Below are 13329 nucleotides of genomic sequence, written 5' to 3'. Positions count from 1 at the left end.
AACAGGCCCTGCAGTGTAACAGGGCCTCCAGTGTAACAGCGCCTCTAGTGTAACAGGGCATCTACTGTAACAGCACCTCTAGTGTAACAGGGCCTCTAGCGTAACAGGGCCTGTAGCGTAACAGCGCCTTCAGTGTAGCAGGGCCTTTAGTGTAACAGGGCCTCTAGTGTTACAAGGCCTCTAGTGTAACAGGGCTTACAGTGTAACAGGGTCTCCAGTGTAACATGGCCTTTAGTGTAACATGGCCTTTAGTGTAACAGGGCCTCCAGTGTAACAGGGCCTTTAGTGTAACAGCGCCTCCAGTGTAACAGGGCCTTTACTGTAACAGCGCCTCCAGTGTAACAGCGCCTCCAGTGTAACAGCGCCTCCAGTGTAACAGCGCCTCCAGTGTAACAGAGCCTCCAGTGTAACAGAGCCTCCAGTGTAACAGGGCCTCCAGTGTAACAGGGCCTCCAGTGTAACAGGGTTTCTAGTGTAACTGTGCCTCCAGTGTAACAGGGCCTCCAGTGTAATAGGGCCTTTAGTGTAATAGGGTCTCAAGTGTAACAGGGCCTCTAGTGTAACAGGGCCTCCAGTGTAACAGGGCCTCCAGTGTAACAGGGTTTCTAGTGTAACTGTGCCTCCAGTGTAACAAGGCCTCCAGTGTAATAGGGCCTTTTGTGTAATAGGGTCTCAAGTGTAACAGCGCCTCCAGTGTAACTGTACCTCCAGTGTAACAGGGCCTCTAGTGTAAAACTGTAAATAGAGGAAGTCAGTATAATGCCTGTGTAACCCAGGCACATATACATTTCAGCTGACTTTTCTATCTCACCAGTGAGCTTGACTACCACGATGCTGCCGCTGTGAATAGCCGTTGCCAGACAATCTGTGACCAGTGGGACACACTGGGCACGCTCACTCAGAAACGAAGAGATGCTCTTGAGGTAAATGACTCAGCCAACTACCACAGCAAAGATATTCCCTGTAACATCATAAATGTAAGGCCGCTATAGTTTCAATAAAAATAAAATGTTAGTAAATGATTTATTTCACAGCGTGTAGAAAAGCTCCTGGAAACCATTGACCAGCTGTACCTGGAGTTTGCCAAGAGAGCAGCTCCATTCAATAACTGGATGGATGGAGCCACAGAGGATCTGCAGGACATGTTCATTGTACACAGCATTGAAGAGATTCAGGTGAATTGAACAGAACTGAGGTGTCTGTCACTCTGCATTATGTCTGTGCCTTACTCTGTGATTATAGCTATAATGTCATCACATTGTCCAACAAATGTTCATGTGTTTACCTGATTGTGCCGTCCTCGCTTATTGCTTCACTCACTTCATGTAAGTAAATTGATTGTGTTAAGTTCAGAATCCACAGAACTAGTTCCAAGCAACTGTTAGCTATATATAGCAATATCTGCCACCATGTAACTTATCTCAGCACCCTCGTTCTCCACAGCCCCGTATGTCATTTTACTTCATATAACTGAGTGTTGTATTTACTATATAGACTTAGGGGTGAACTTACTAAGATTCGATTTGGTCCCGATTTGTCCCGTTTTTCAACTCGGATAGGATCGATCAAAAACGGAAGTTTTTTTCACTTAAAAAAATTGGGATTTTACCAAGCTCCCAGTTTTGACAGGATCGTTTTGATTGATGGTGTATTTGGTCGATCCTGTACGTTTTGAAGTCCCGATTTAACTGCCCAAATTTCTCTCCCGAGCAAGCAAGCTGCACGAATCAGTGAAATATGTTAAGACTGTTTTTTTTATTTTTTTTATTTTTAGGGTTAATTTTTTGTTAAAAAAATGAAGTGAGGCCCCCCCCCCAAAAGGCTAACCAGCCCTGGACTTGCCAGCCTCAATAGAAGTTTTAAATGAACCACCTCCTGAGCTGCGAGTTGCCATCGAACATACACAAATCAGTGTGATTTGTGTATGTTTCTAAATGGCGAGTGTGTTCTAAGAGTTAATTTAAAAAAAAAAATTACGTGAGGTCCCCTCCCAAAAGGCTAACCTAAAATTGCGGGGAACAAATTGAGTAGGGTTCCATCGTAAATTAGGTACCAGCACCAGGCTGCAGGGCCAGTTCTGGTTTTATTTATAGGGGGAAAATTTTTTTGTAGGGGTCCCCCTATAATTAAAACCAGCATCGGACTCTTTCTAGCGGGGGGGCTGACGCCACAGCCAGGGGAGCCCTTTCACCGGGCCCTCCAGCCGCAGTGTCAGTCCTGAAAGGGCTCTCCTAGCTGTGGCATCAGCCCCTCGCTAGAAAGGGTCGCTCGCCCTGCCCTAGTTACGCCACTGTGCTGTAGCCTGGCAATTCCTGCATACTATTACTGAACAGTGGGCCTGATTCAGAGCGGATGCTATTTGCGCTCTCTCGTTTAGAAAAAGGGGCCGGCTATTTAAATTGAGCGCTCGCTCTTTGCGGTCTGTTGACGCCTCTATGTCTGAGCGAGCGAACGAAATATGCGCTCGCTATTTTGTAAAGACGCCCCCTGGCCGCTCGCATCCTACGTCATCTCCGCTATTTATTAGATTAATCGAGTACGTCGAAAGGCATCTGAACTGCTCGTAGTGCTTGTGGTTGGATTTTCCTACCGCAATCATGCGACTAGTTCAGGCTAAGAAACAACCAAGTGACGTGGTCGATGACGCTGCTTTGTTAATTATGCACTCCCATTAAATGCCCATTTTGACCGTTTGGCACGCCTGCGTTCGGATCTCCACTCCCCGTTTTCAAGCACCTTCCCCTGTTACCACCCACAAACGCCTCATCCTGTCACTCAAATTAGCAGGCACTCGCTACTTTGCGAGCACACAATTTCCGACCGCAATGACTGGTTCGCGCATGCGTATTACAACCCATATGCATGCGCAGTTGTGCGAACATTGCTCGGAGCGAACGAGAGGCCGCTTACGAGCGGCTCTGAATCAGGCCCAGTGTCTGCTGTATTCCATTGTTGCTACAACCACATCTCTCCGATGGTACCTTGGAGTATTACCTGCAGGTCAGTTACTGTATATATTAGTATATCCTCTACAGAGAAACCTCACCTGATAAGTTATCAGAACTAAGAGTTTTTACCAGCAAACACCCAAAGGGAGAATGAATAAGCCGCGAGCTGCTAACGTCTGCGCATTTTTCTGCACAGTATGGAAAGCAGAATCTGTTTGCAGCTCCAGAATCTGCCTTCTGCTGTAAATACGCAGAAGCTGTCGGAATCCAATCAGACAGCTTCTGCATCTAATTAAATTTGGCCCCTAGCGTTGTAAGGGCCTAATTCAGCAAGGATTGCAACTGCTAAAGCGTATGCATATGATCGATTGTTGCGTACTGCACATGCATCGCAGTGCACGTGCGCGAATGCCTCACTGCGATCGCCTCACTGGTAGGGTCTCGTTGCCGCAAGCCCCAGAGAGATTTCGGCTCTAACAGAGCCGGAATCTCTCCACTGACATTACTTGTGATGTCAGTGGGGCCGGCCCAAAACGGTAGTAGTTCACATGCCCGCCCACCAAAGGGGGCGTGCTGTCACTCAACATCGACAGCACGCCCCCTTTGGTACGAAACCCGGAGCAACAGAGTGCCCATCGCTATCTGGGTCTCACGCATGCGCACGACGGAGCCGGCTCCATCGTGCACATGCGCTCTGGGCTATCATTGACCCAGTTGCGAGCGCTCAGCGCTTGTGACCCGGTCTGAATCAGGCCCAGTGTCCCTTATTCATGAATGACACACAGCAGTGCCCCTTTTACACAATGCCCACATTTGTGTCCGTTATACACAATACCAACAGTAGTAGTGCTAGTGCCCCTTATACAATGCCCACAGCAGAAGTGCCCCTTCCACCAGTGGCGTAACTAGGGTATACGGAGCCCAGGGCAAAATTAAAAATGGAGCCAAGCCCCCCCCCCCCCCCCCCCAGCGCGTGGCAAAAATTGGTGTGGCCACATGCCACAAGGGGCGTGGCCACTGAAAAATGGGGCATGTCACACACCCCTTTCTCGTCACTCAGGGAACATTCCTTTCCATTACATATGCACCTTAATGCCCTGAGAAGTATTGCCCCTCTTACAATGCCCACTGTAGTAGTGTCCCATGTAGTAGTGCCCTTTATACAGTGCCCCCAGTAGTGCACCCTTATACTGTGCCCCCCTAGGCAGTGCCCATTATACAGTCCCCCCTATGCAATGCCCCCCCTCCCGTAGTGGCCCCCCTTATGCAGGCCCCTAGTATTGCAACTTATACAGTACCCCAGTATGTAGTGCCCCCAGTAGTGGTCCCTCTTATGCAGGCCCCCAGTAGTGCCCATTATACAGTGACCCCAGTAGTGCTCCCCCTTATGAAGGCCCCTCAGTAGTGCCCCTTATACAGTGCCCCCAGTAGTGGTCCCCCTTATGAAGGCACCCAGTAGTTCCCCTTATACAGTGCCACCAGTAGTGGTCCCCCTTATGAAGGCACCCCAGTAGTGCCCCTTATACAGTGCCCCAAGTAGTGATCCCCCTATGCTGTGCCCCTTCTGGTGCCCCCTGCCAGTAGTGCATAACAGACAGACAGACACACACAAAACACTAACTTACCTGAATCCCCTCTCCTGCCACGCCCGCCGCTGTCTGCTCCTCAATCCTCCTGCTCAGTCCCGCTTGCCATGCTCGCTACTATGGGAGAGACATCATGACGTCTATCCCATCGCCCACTGCAGGAGCCGGAAGGTGGAGCTCTGGCAGTGGGCGCAGCAGCCAATGAGAGTCTGTCTGACTCTCATTGGCTGCTGAAACACACACATCGCCACCGGGTAGTACGAGTGTACTACCCAGCTCCGGCAGCGATGCGTGTGAGACTGTGTAGTACAGACTGCACTCTTTTACTAGTAGGGGCCCCCACAAGCCTTAATCCAGCTCTGACAATAGTACTAAAATATTTGTGTTATTATTCCTGTTAAATGCTATTGTCAGGTATAACTGATTTTATTTTAGCTTACAAAACTTTTACACTGAGGGCCTGATTCAGAGCCGGACGCTATTTGCGGACGGTCGTTCCAAAAAAGGGGCCGGCTATTTAAATTGAGCGCTCGCTCTTTGCGGTTTGTTGACGCCTCTATGTCTGAGTGAGTGAACGAAAAATGCACTCGCTATTTTGTAAAGACGCCCCTTTGCCGTTCGCATCACACGTCATCTCCAGTATTTATTAGATTAATCGAGTACATCGAAAGGCATCTGAACTGCTCGCAGTGCTTGTGGTAGGTTTTTCCTACCGCAATCACTGTGAGCAGTTCAGGCTAAAAGACAACCAAATGACGTGGTCGATGACGCTCCTTTACTAATTATGCACTCCCATTAAATGCCCGTTTTGACCGTTTGGCACGCCTGCGTTCGGATCTCCACTCCCCCGTTTTCAAGCACCTTCCCCTGTTACCACCCACAAACGGTACATTCTGTCAATCAAATTAGCAGCCCCTCGCTGTTTTGTGAGCGCACGATTTCCAACCGCAATGACTGGTTTGCGCATGCGCATTACGACGCATGCACAGTTGTGCGAACATCACTCTGACAGAGCGCTCGCTCTGAATCAGGGCCGGCCTTCTTGTTTTTTAGAGCGGCCTCCTGGCCACTCGCATAGCTGTGGGTGACCACCCACAGCTAATGCGAGCAGCCATGGTTAGGGTCTCGTTGCCGCAAGCCCCAGAGAGATTTCGGCTCTAACAGTGTCGGAATCTCTCCACTGACATGACTCGTGATGTCAGTGGGGCCACCCCCAAATGGAGGCGTTCATATGGGAACGCCTCAGTTTGGGCAGCCACTCCCCCAGCCCGCCCACCAAAGGGGGCGTGCTGTCACTCAACATTGACCGCACGCCCCCTTTGGTACGCGACCCGGAGCGACGGTTTGCCCGTTGCTATCCGGGTCTCGCGCATGCACATGAGACCCGGGTCTGAAATTTTTAACAACTCGCGAGTGGGTCTGAATCAGGCCCTGACTTCGCATGCTGGGCAATGTGAATGAGTAAGTCATATGGAAATGGCAATCTTACTTTCCCGTGAGGAACTCTTTGGGGAGAGATTCAATTGTTTTTTGGGAGCCCAAACGCAATGGGCACCCAACAGAGCAATTCAATTGTTGCTCCGTTTGGGCACCCGTGCCACATGTGCATGTCCAAAACACAGGGTTTAACCACATATAACAGTTAACTCCGTCTAAAGAACTGCTTTGGGTGCCCAAACAGCCGACTTATCGCCTGCCATCTCAGGAGGCTGCAAGCAGAAATGTGTCTGACCGCGGCTATGTGCGTCCAAACGGAACAACGATTGAATTACTCTCCCAGGCGCCGATTTGTTTAGGCGCCCTATTAAACAATTTAATTGCCCCCATTGTGTCTGGGGCGTTTTAGTTGAGATGCAGTCAGGAAGTCGACAGCAAAAATGCTGACACCATAAAATGGACATTCATGATGTCTACATGGTTAAAATGTCGACATTATAAATGTTGAAACCTGGAAAATGTTGACATTTGCATTAGATTTAGGGTTAGCATAAGGGTTTCTTTTAGGGTTAGATTGACATGAAACAGACAGTGTTGACATCACAATCATGTCAACATTTACAGCAATATCCAAATTATGAACTTGTCAACATGATCAATGTCGACATAGCTGCCATGTTTACATGCTCATGTCAGCATTATGACTATGGACATGATGAATGGGGACATAATATATGGAACCATTTTATATTGATGACACATGGTAATATGAATTTTGTTTGTATTACAGAGCCTTATTTCAGCACACGAGCAGTTCAAGGCCACCCTACCTGAGGCTGACAAGGAAAAGATGTCTATTTTGGGCATCCAAGCTGAGATTCAGAAAATTGCTCAAACCTATGGCATTAAATTGTCTGGAATTAACCCATACACCAACCTTACCCACCTCGATATTGGCAATAAGTGGGAGATGGTGAGTGGATATGGTAAAAAAAAAACCTGATAGCTATCACAAACCCAGTGATTAGAGAATGGAAATACAGCAGCTAATATACTCACTACTTGTTCACATCCAACAGGTGAAACAACTGGTTCCTCACAGAGACCAAACCCTGCAGGAGGAACTTGCCCGTCAACAGGCTAATGAACGTTTGCGTCGCCAGTTTGCAGCACAAGCCAATGTCATTGGGCCCTGGATCCAGACCAAGATGGAGGTTGGTTCAGGAACATCCAAGCATTTGTAGCGTTATGTGAGACCTAAAGTACTTTTCCTACCTGGCTACCTACTCAACTCAGTAATTCTGTCACATAACTACATGCCCTCTCACATGTTGCAACATCATAAATCTAACTAAAGGAAGTATGATCATGTTGCATTCTTTGCAAGTCTAGGTTCAAATAAATCACAGGAGGAACCTTAGTGAACATTAATACATCTTTGTGGAAATGTGACTTCTGTCTTTATTTCCCCATGATTAGGAGATCGGTCGCATATCTGTAGATATTAGCAGTTCTTTGGAAGACCAGATGAACCATCTCAAGCAATATGAACAGAATATCATCTCCTACAAGACCAACATTGATAAACTGGAGGGAGATCACCAACTCATCCAAGAATCTCTTATCTTTGACAACAAACACACAAGCTACAGTATGGAGGTGAGGAACATGAGGAATGTCTTCATGCTGAAATGTGTAGATAGCAGATATACAGTATATTAGGTCATCTGGATTTGGAAGGTAAAGTGGATTGATATATTTTCCACTGATTATTTAACTGCAATGTAACTATCTGCACTTATTATACAATGCTGGGATTAGCAAATTGTTCTAAACAATTCAGTAAGCCACATCGACTTCTTGTAAAGTGCTTGTGACACCAAATGTGGTATAATGACAGTTGTTAAAAAATTCTGTCTACTTTCTGTGTGGTCATTCCAACCAATCGGTCTTCACTCCCATGGAAGGATCAGTAATGCCACCTGGAAGGGAGAGGAATAGGGTTAGTCTCCTCTCTTTCACCCTGCCATGCATCAGAAGTAGTAATAAGGACAGTATGGAGACCATGATCATTACCAGGCCCAGCTGTGATCTCTAAATGACATGTGGCATCAGGTCAGATAAGACATGGAGCAGATATTTTCATTGAAATAGGTCTGTGTGGTGTTTGTGTTGGGTGTTATTGGTGGTGACAGAGATAGTGGCCCTAAACACCATTTTGCCCTTGTCCTTTAGTTATGTTACTGTCCAGGTCTCATCACTACTGTAGTGTCCTGCAGGAAAATATCTCTTTCTTTCTTCTGAAGAAAATGTCATTGATTGTAACAACCAGGGCCGTAGCTAGGGTAGTGCAGCCGGTGCCATCGCACAGGGCACCACAGGTCAGGGGGCACTGTTTGGGCCTGTCAAATTTCTGTTTATTATCATTCTTGCTTGTAGCTTCCTTTTATTTCATCCCCAACATCTCCTGGCCTCTCCTATCTCTTCCCTGGCACTTCCCCATGAAGCCATGGCCCTTTTTTGGGTGCATTATGTCCCTTTGAAAAATGAGGGGGGCGCCAATGCTCTTTCTGGCACAGGGCACCAAAAAGTCTAGTTACGGCTCTGGTAACAACTGTCAATCAACGAGAACATTACACTATTGCCAAATGGTTTTGGCGAGGGTCTGTTGTTGTTGTTGGAACTCTTGCTGAGCATTGGGTGTGGTTCTACCATCAAGGACTGATACTAATATAGTTTAGTGCTCAGTGTTAGCCACTACTTTTCTTATTGCTCCCTTAATGACTGGCTTCCAAACATGACACCAAAATGAGTATTTGTAATTTCTACTGTATTTTGTGTATATGCCAAGATTTCAGGTAAAAAAGTCCAACTCCTGCAGGATATAAAATTTTACACATGATCTCTGTAGAAGTTTTGATTTTTAACCCTGAATTCCACAATTAAAAGTACTGCCCTATAAAGCATTAAGCATTGTGTTTCCATGAATTAGTGCTCATGTGCTTGTCTATAGAGGAAATGACAGTTACTTTTAGCATGCGTGTCACATGGTAGAATGGAGAATGGACTCTCCTGTATCAACTACAATAATTTTTACATTGTCATTTACCTGTACTTTAGCACATTCGTGTGGGATGGGAGCAGCTCCTCACTACAATCGCTAGGACCATCAATGAAGTTGAAAACCAGATTCTAACCCGTGACGCCAAGGGTATCAGCCAAGAACAGATGAATGAGTTCCGTGCATCATTCAACCACTTTGATAGGGTAAGCCTGTTATCCACAAGGTCAGTCGACAATACGTATGCATATTTATATTATAATCATTCGTTTTTGCTTTTGTAGATGTCTTAAGGAAACAATATACAGTACTTCATTAACTATAACTATGCTATTTTATATCATTTTAACTGTAGAGTGTTTAATTTATTATAGCCTTTATCCAAACCAAAATCCATTTAGGTCTTTATACACAGAAACTATAAAGTCATGTTTAACATAAACTTTCTCAATTTTTTTTTTTAGAAACATAGATACAAAATAAAATCAATTAAGAGAACAACCCCTTTAAATAATTGGCTTAGCTATAAAAAACTAGATAATTACTATAAGGGGATAGTCACTTTGTTGCGCTCACTATGTGCTACAGTTTCCATTAATTGTCTTCCTCCTAGTCCAATAATCCTCTGCAGAGTTATCCAGTCACTTTTATTACAGTGTGATCATTCTCTCACAACAATAACATCTAAGTATATTGCCTACAGGCACAGGCAGTATAGGTGATTATGGGCCTCATTTTTCAGCGAGTTTTATCATTCACAACGAATGATAAAACTCATTGTATATGATAATGGTGCTTCAGCCAATCAGCTGCCAACTGTCATCTGTTTAAAACATGATAGTTGGGAGCCGATTGGCTTGAGCACCATTTATCATACGCAACAAGTTTTATCACTGGTTGTGAATGATAAAACTCTGATAAATAAGGCCCATAATGTGAGATAACCAAAAGGATGCCAAGAAACAGTAGGAACGATGAACATGAAAAGTCATCACAAAAATGGTGAATTATTCTTTGTGTCCTCAAATAAGGACCAGAAAAAAAAGAAAACCAAGGAAAAAAAACTAAATAAGCAATAAATACTTAATAGCCAGCCAACGCTGTATGAGTATCACCAACACCTGTTTCATAGTCTCTTTGCTCAGTAAGAACTTATTTCCTTTTGCCTACAGAAGAGGAATGGCATGATGGATCCTGATGACTTCCGTGCTTGCCTGATTTCCATGGGATATGATCTGGTAAGACTGAATCTTCACCCTAAGCAGCTTCCTGTTTTAAAGCTTTTTTAAGTTATAGAGGTACAGGTATAGTATATGAAAGGGTAGACATTGCAAAATTATCGCTCTTGATTGTTTCAACCGATTATAATGTACAATTTATGTGGCTCTTTTAGGCAGTGTTTAAAGTCATATTTCGATAAAATAGTTCAAAATGCAATTTAGCTAAATATTAGAAATTTGTTTGACACTTGATTTGATTATCACAATGATTACAAAGGTATTATAATTATGAAGTGTATGTTAATTTTTACAGCTGTGTTGGGTTTGGCTCTTTAATTTAATTTTGAGCTTCTCTTTAGTTTTTTTTTTTTTTATTTATAATTATTGCAATGTCTCAAGCCCAGGGTTTCTCCTCTTCGTAGGGTGAAGTCGAGTTTGCTCGCATCATGACTTTGGTTGATGCTAACAACACAGGAGTTGTCACCTTCCAAGCCTTCATTGACTTTATGACTCGGGAGACAGCAGAAACTGACACTGCTGAACAAGTTATGGCTTCATTCAAGATCTTGGCATCAGACAAGGTCAGTGGAAAAGCCTACCTGGGAGAAGGTGGCATGTTCAGTAATAGAACTGTCAAGTCAAAACATGCAAATTTCAAAAATAATGGGCTGAGCTATAGTCTACTCACCTGTTCTCTTTGTTTTGCAGACATACATCACTGTTGAAGAACTCCGCAGAGAACTGCCTCCAGAACAGGCGGAATACTGCATCAGCCGTATGACAAAATACATAGGTGCAGATACTGTTTCAGGAGCTCTGGATTATATGTCCTTCTCCAGCGCTCTTTATGGAGAAAGTGATCTGTAAAAAAAACACCTTCCCCCCACTTCCCTTGACTGTTCCCCTTCCCTATACCTCAGAATTTTACCCGAAGACAAAAATGACCTTCTTAAAGTGTAGCAAAGTGCCCAATAAAATGTATATATACACTTTGTGAACAAAAATAGTTGAAAAGTACACATCAAGATTTAACTTGAGTTCAAACATAATCGTCTATTTGTAAAGGCGCCACAAATCTCTGCAGCAACGGACAGTGGGTTTAAGACATCATACATAAGAACAAGTCATACATAAGAACAGAACAAGTACATAAGATGTTGACTTAGAAAGTGGGGATGTGAGACAGAGGGTAAAGAGGACCCTGTATGTGATCGTACAATGTTAATTACTGTATAAGATTTTAAAAAATCAATCATTTTGGGTATTTATTATTAATCTACAGTAACAGTACTGTACTCTAGCTGTTTATCAAACTTCAAAAGAAGCCCCCAAGTTGGATCCACTTTCCGGTGTTTTATTTAAAGTTCTGGATATTACAAGGAAATAATGCAAATTGGATTCAGTAGTTCACATATCGCCAAAATGCAGCAGTATTTATTTACATGTTAAATAAAGGGTCAACTGTCATGGACGTGTGACAATACCTGCAAGTATTTCTGTCACCTATGTCATTGCTACATTCTGCCGAGTGGGCACTATATTAAATTAGAAATGTTTTTACGGCTCATCAGGAAAAAATACATTAGTGAGAAGATAAAGTCCAAATATATTTTACATGCTGCAGTCTTTTGGAACCCTTCAGTATCAGTTCTGTGGATGCTGCGAAGCCCATAAGTGTATATATACATTTTGTACTAATTATTGATGTATTTCCATGAACTTAGAATTTGTAGTTAAGCTTTTCAGGCATAAAATATTATTTTTTAACATGCAGATCCCTTAGTGCACCAAAAGGTCATTGAAATGGTAAAAAGAGTGGGAATGAGTACAGGATGATATGGTTCTTCAGCCATCAGTGAACCAAATTATGTCAGTAAAGTAACTATGTAACTCCGTGTGGTGTGGTCATGGTTCAAGAATGTTTTTTAAAGCATTAAATTGTGAACCCATTTCTCAGGCCTACTCCCAGGAAAAGTCCTCCGATGATGAGAGGAAATAAATGTGAATATTTAATGGTTGTATTGATTGTTTTGTTCTGTTCACCAGTTTAAAGACTTATATACATAACTTGCAATAAACAAAGCTAGAGGCATATTTTGTATGTGATTACAACACTGAATAGACACGATGGGAAACTTGCAGTTTTAAATTCCTTGAATTTATCATTTTAACAGATCTACTTTTGCAAGACTAAGTTAGTGCTAGTTAACAGGCAAAATAAATATATGTAGTGGTAAAGGGTGATAGATAATGAAGGGTGATAACATTTACAGTAGATATGCATTGCCAACTGCAAAAAATAAATATATGTATTGGTAAGGGATGATAATATACTGTACCCATGCATTCTATTATGAAGCACAGATCACACATCAATCACAACTAGTTCACAGCCCCTTATGTCTTTTACACTTTAAAATACAATGCACCTTATATACTCTATATACGTATCTTCCCCTTCTGTATAAATTGCAATGTATGCATTGGAGCAAATGCAAACTACTAGGACAAACACTGTCTTATCAGTAATTATGTAGCACACTATGTTAGAGAACACATCACAATTACATTTAAGTAAGCGAAAGGAAAATCTGAACTGTTAATGATTTCAAATCTACACGTACACGTTGCTGAAAAACAGAGACATTGGCAGCGAAGGATGAATAAAATGTTCTAAATAAATAAAATGTCTCCGTAAATTTATTTTTCTTATGTTAGTAAAATTTTTACAGTATACTGATGCCAACTATATTACTATATATTTGGTAGGACATAATAGATTAGGGCACTGGTTATGACCAATCAGTCAGTGGTGTCTCTGCTGCATAGTAATACAGACTACAGTGAAACTTTAACATGGAAAATATTTACATTGTTTTTGATATTTTAATGGATAAGTGATGCCCTATGGGGGATGCTGCAGAGCTGAACGCAAGTCTCCCATAATTGCTCCTTCATTGTGTTCATGTAACTAAATGTGTATATTTGCCTGTATGCAGAATTGTACACATCTTATCGTGCACCTCAGCCCTATCCAAACACTGGCTTTCATGGTATGCAGTCAGGAAGTTGACACC

General features: G+C 43.3%; 1 protein-coding gene across 1 annotated transcript in view; it reads left to right on the top strand.

Annotated features, from left to right (window-relative positions):
• ACTN3 (actinin alpha 3) overlaps positions 1 to 12265 on the top strand; it is a 150536-nt gene extending 138271 nt beyond the window's left edge. The window contains exons 13-21 of the mRNA XM_088468295.1: positions 815 to 923; positions 1035 to 1175; positions 6762 to 6944; positions 7051 to 7185; positions 7451 to 7630; positions 9092 to 9238; positions 10205 to 10270; positions 10675 to 10833; positions 10961 to 12265. Coding sequence (XP_088324421.1) covers positions 815 to 923; positions 1035 to 1175; positions 6762 to 6944; positions 7051 to 7185; positions 7451 to 7630; positions 9092 to 9238; positions 10205 to 10270; positions 10675 to 10833; positions 10961 to 11119 — 1279 coding nt within the window. The 3' untranslated portion in view covers positions 11120 to 12265. The remainder of the gene's footprint in view (positions 1 to 814; positions 924 to 1034; positions 1176 to 6761; positions 6945 to 7050; positions 7186 to 7450; positions 7631 to 9091; positions 9239 to 10204; positions 10271 to 10674; positions 10834 to 10960) is intronic.
• The last annotated feature ends 1064 nt before the right edge of the window (positions 12266 to 13329 follow it).

This window comes from Taudactylus pleione, unplaced genomic scaffold (assembly GCF_031769625.1).
Source record: "Taudactylus pleione unplaced genomic scaffold, aTauple2 ptg000085l, whole genome shotgun sequence".
NCBI lineage: Eukaryota > Metazoa > Chordata > Amphibia > Anura > Myobatrachidae > Taudactylus > Taudactylus pleione.
The sequence above is the reverse complement of the archived record's forward strand: the minus strand, read 5'-3'. Positions and strand labels throughout refer to the sequence as shown.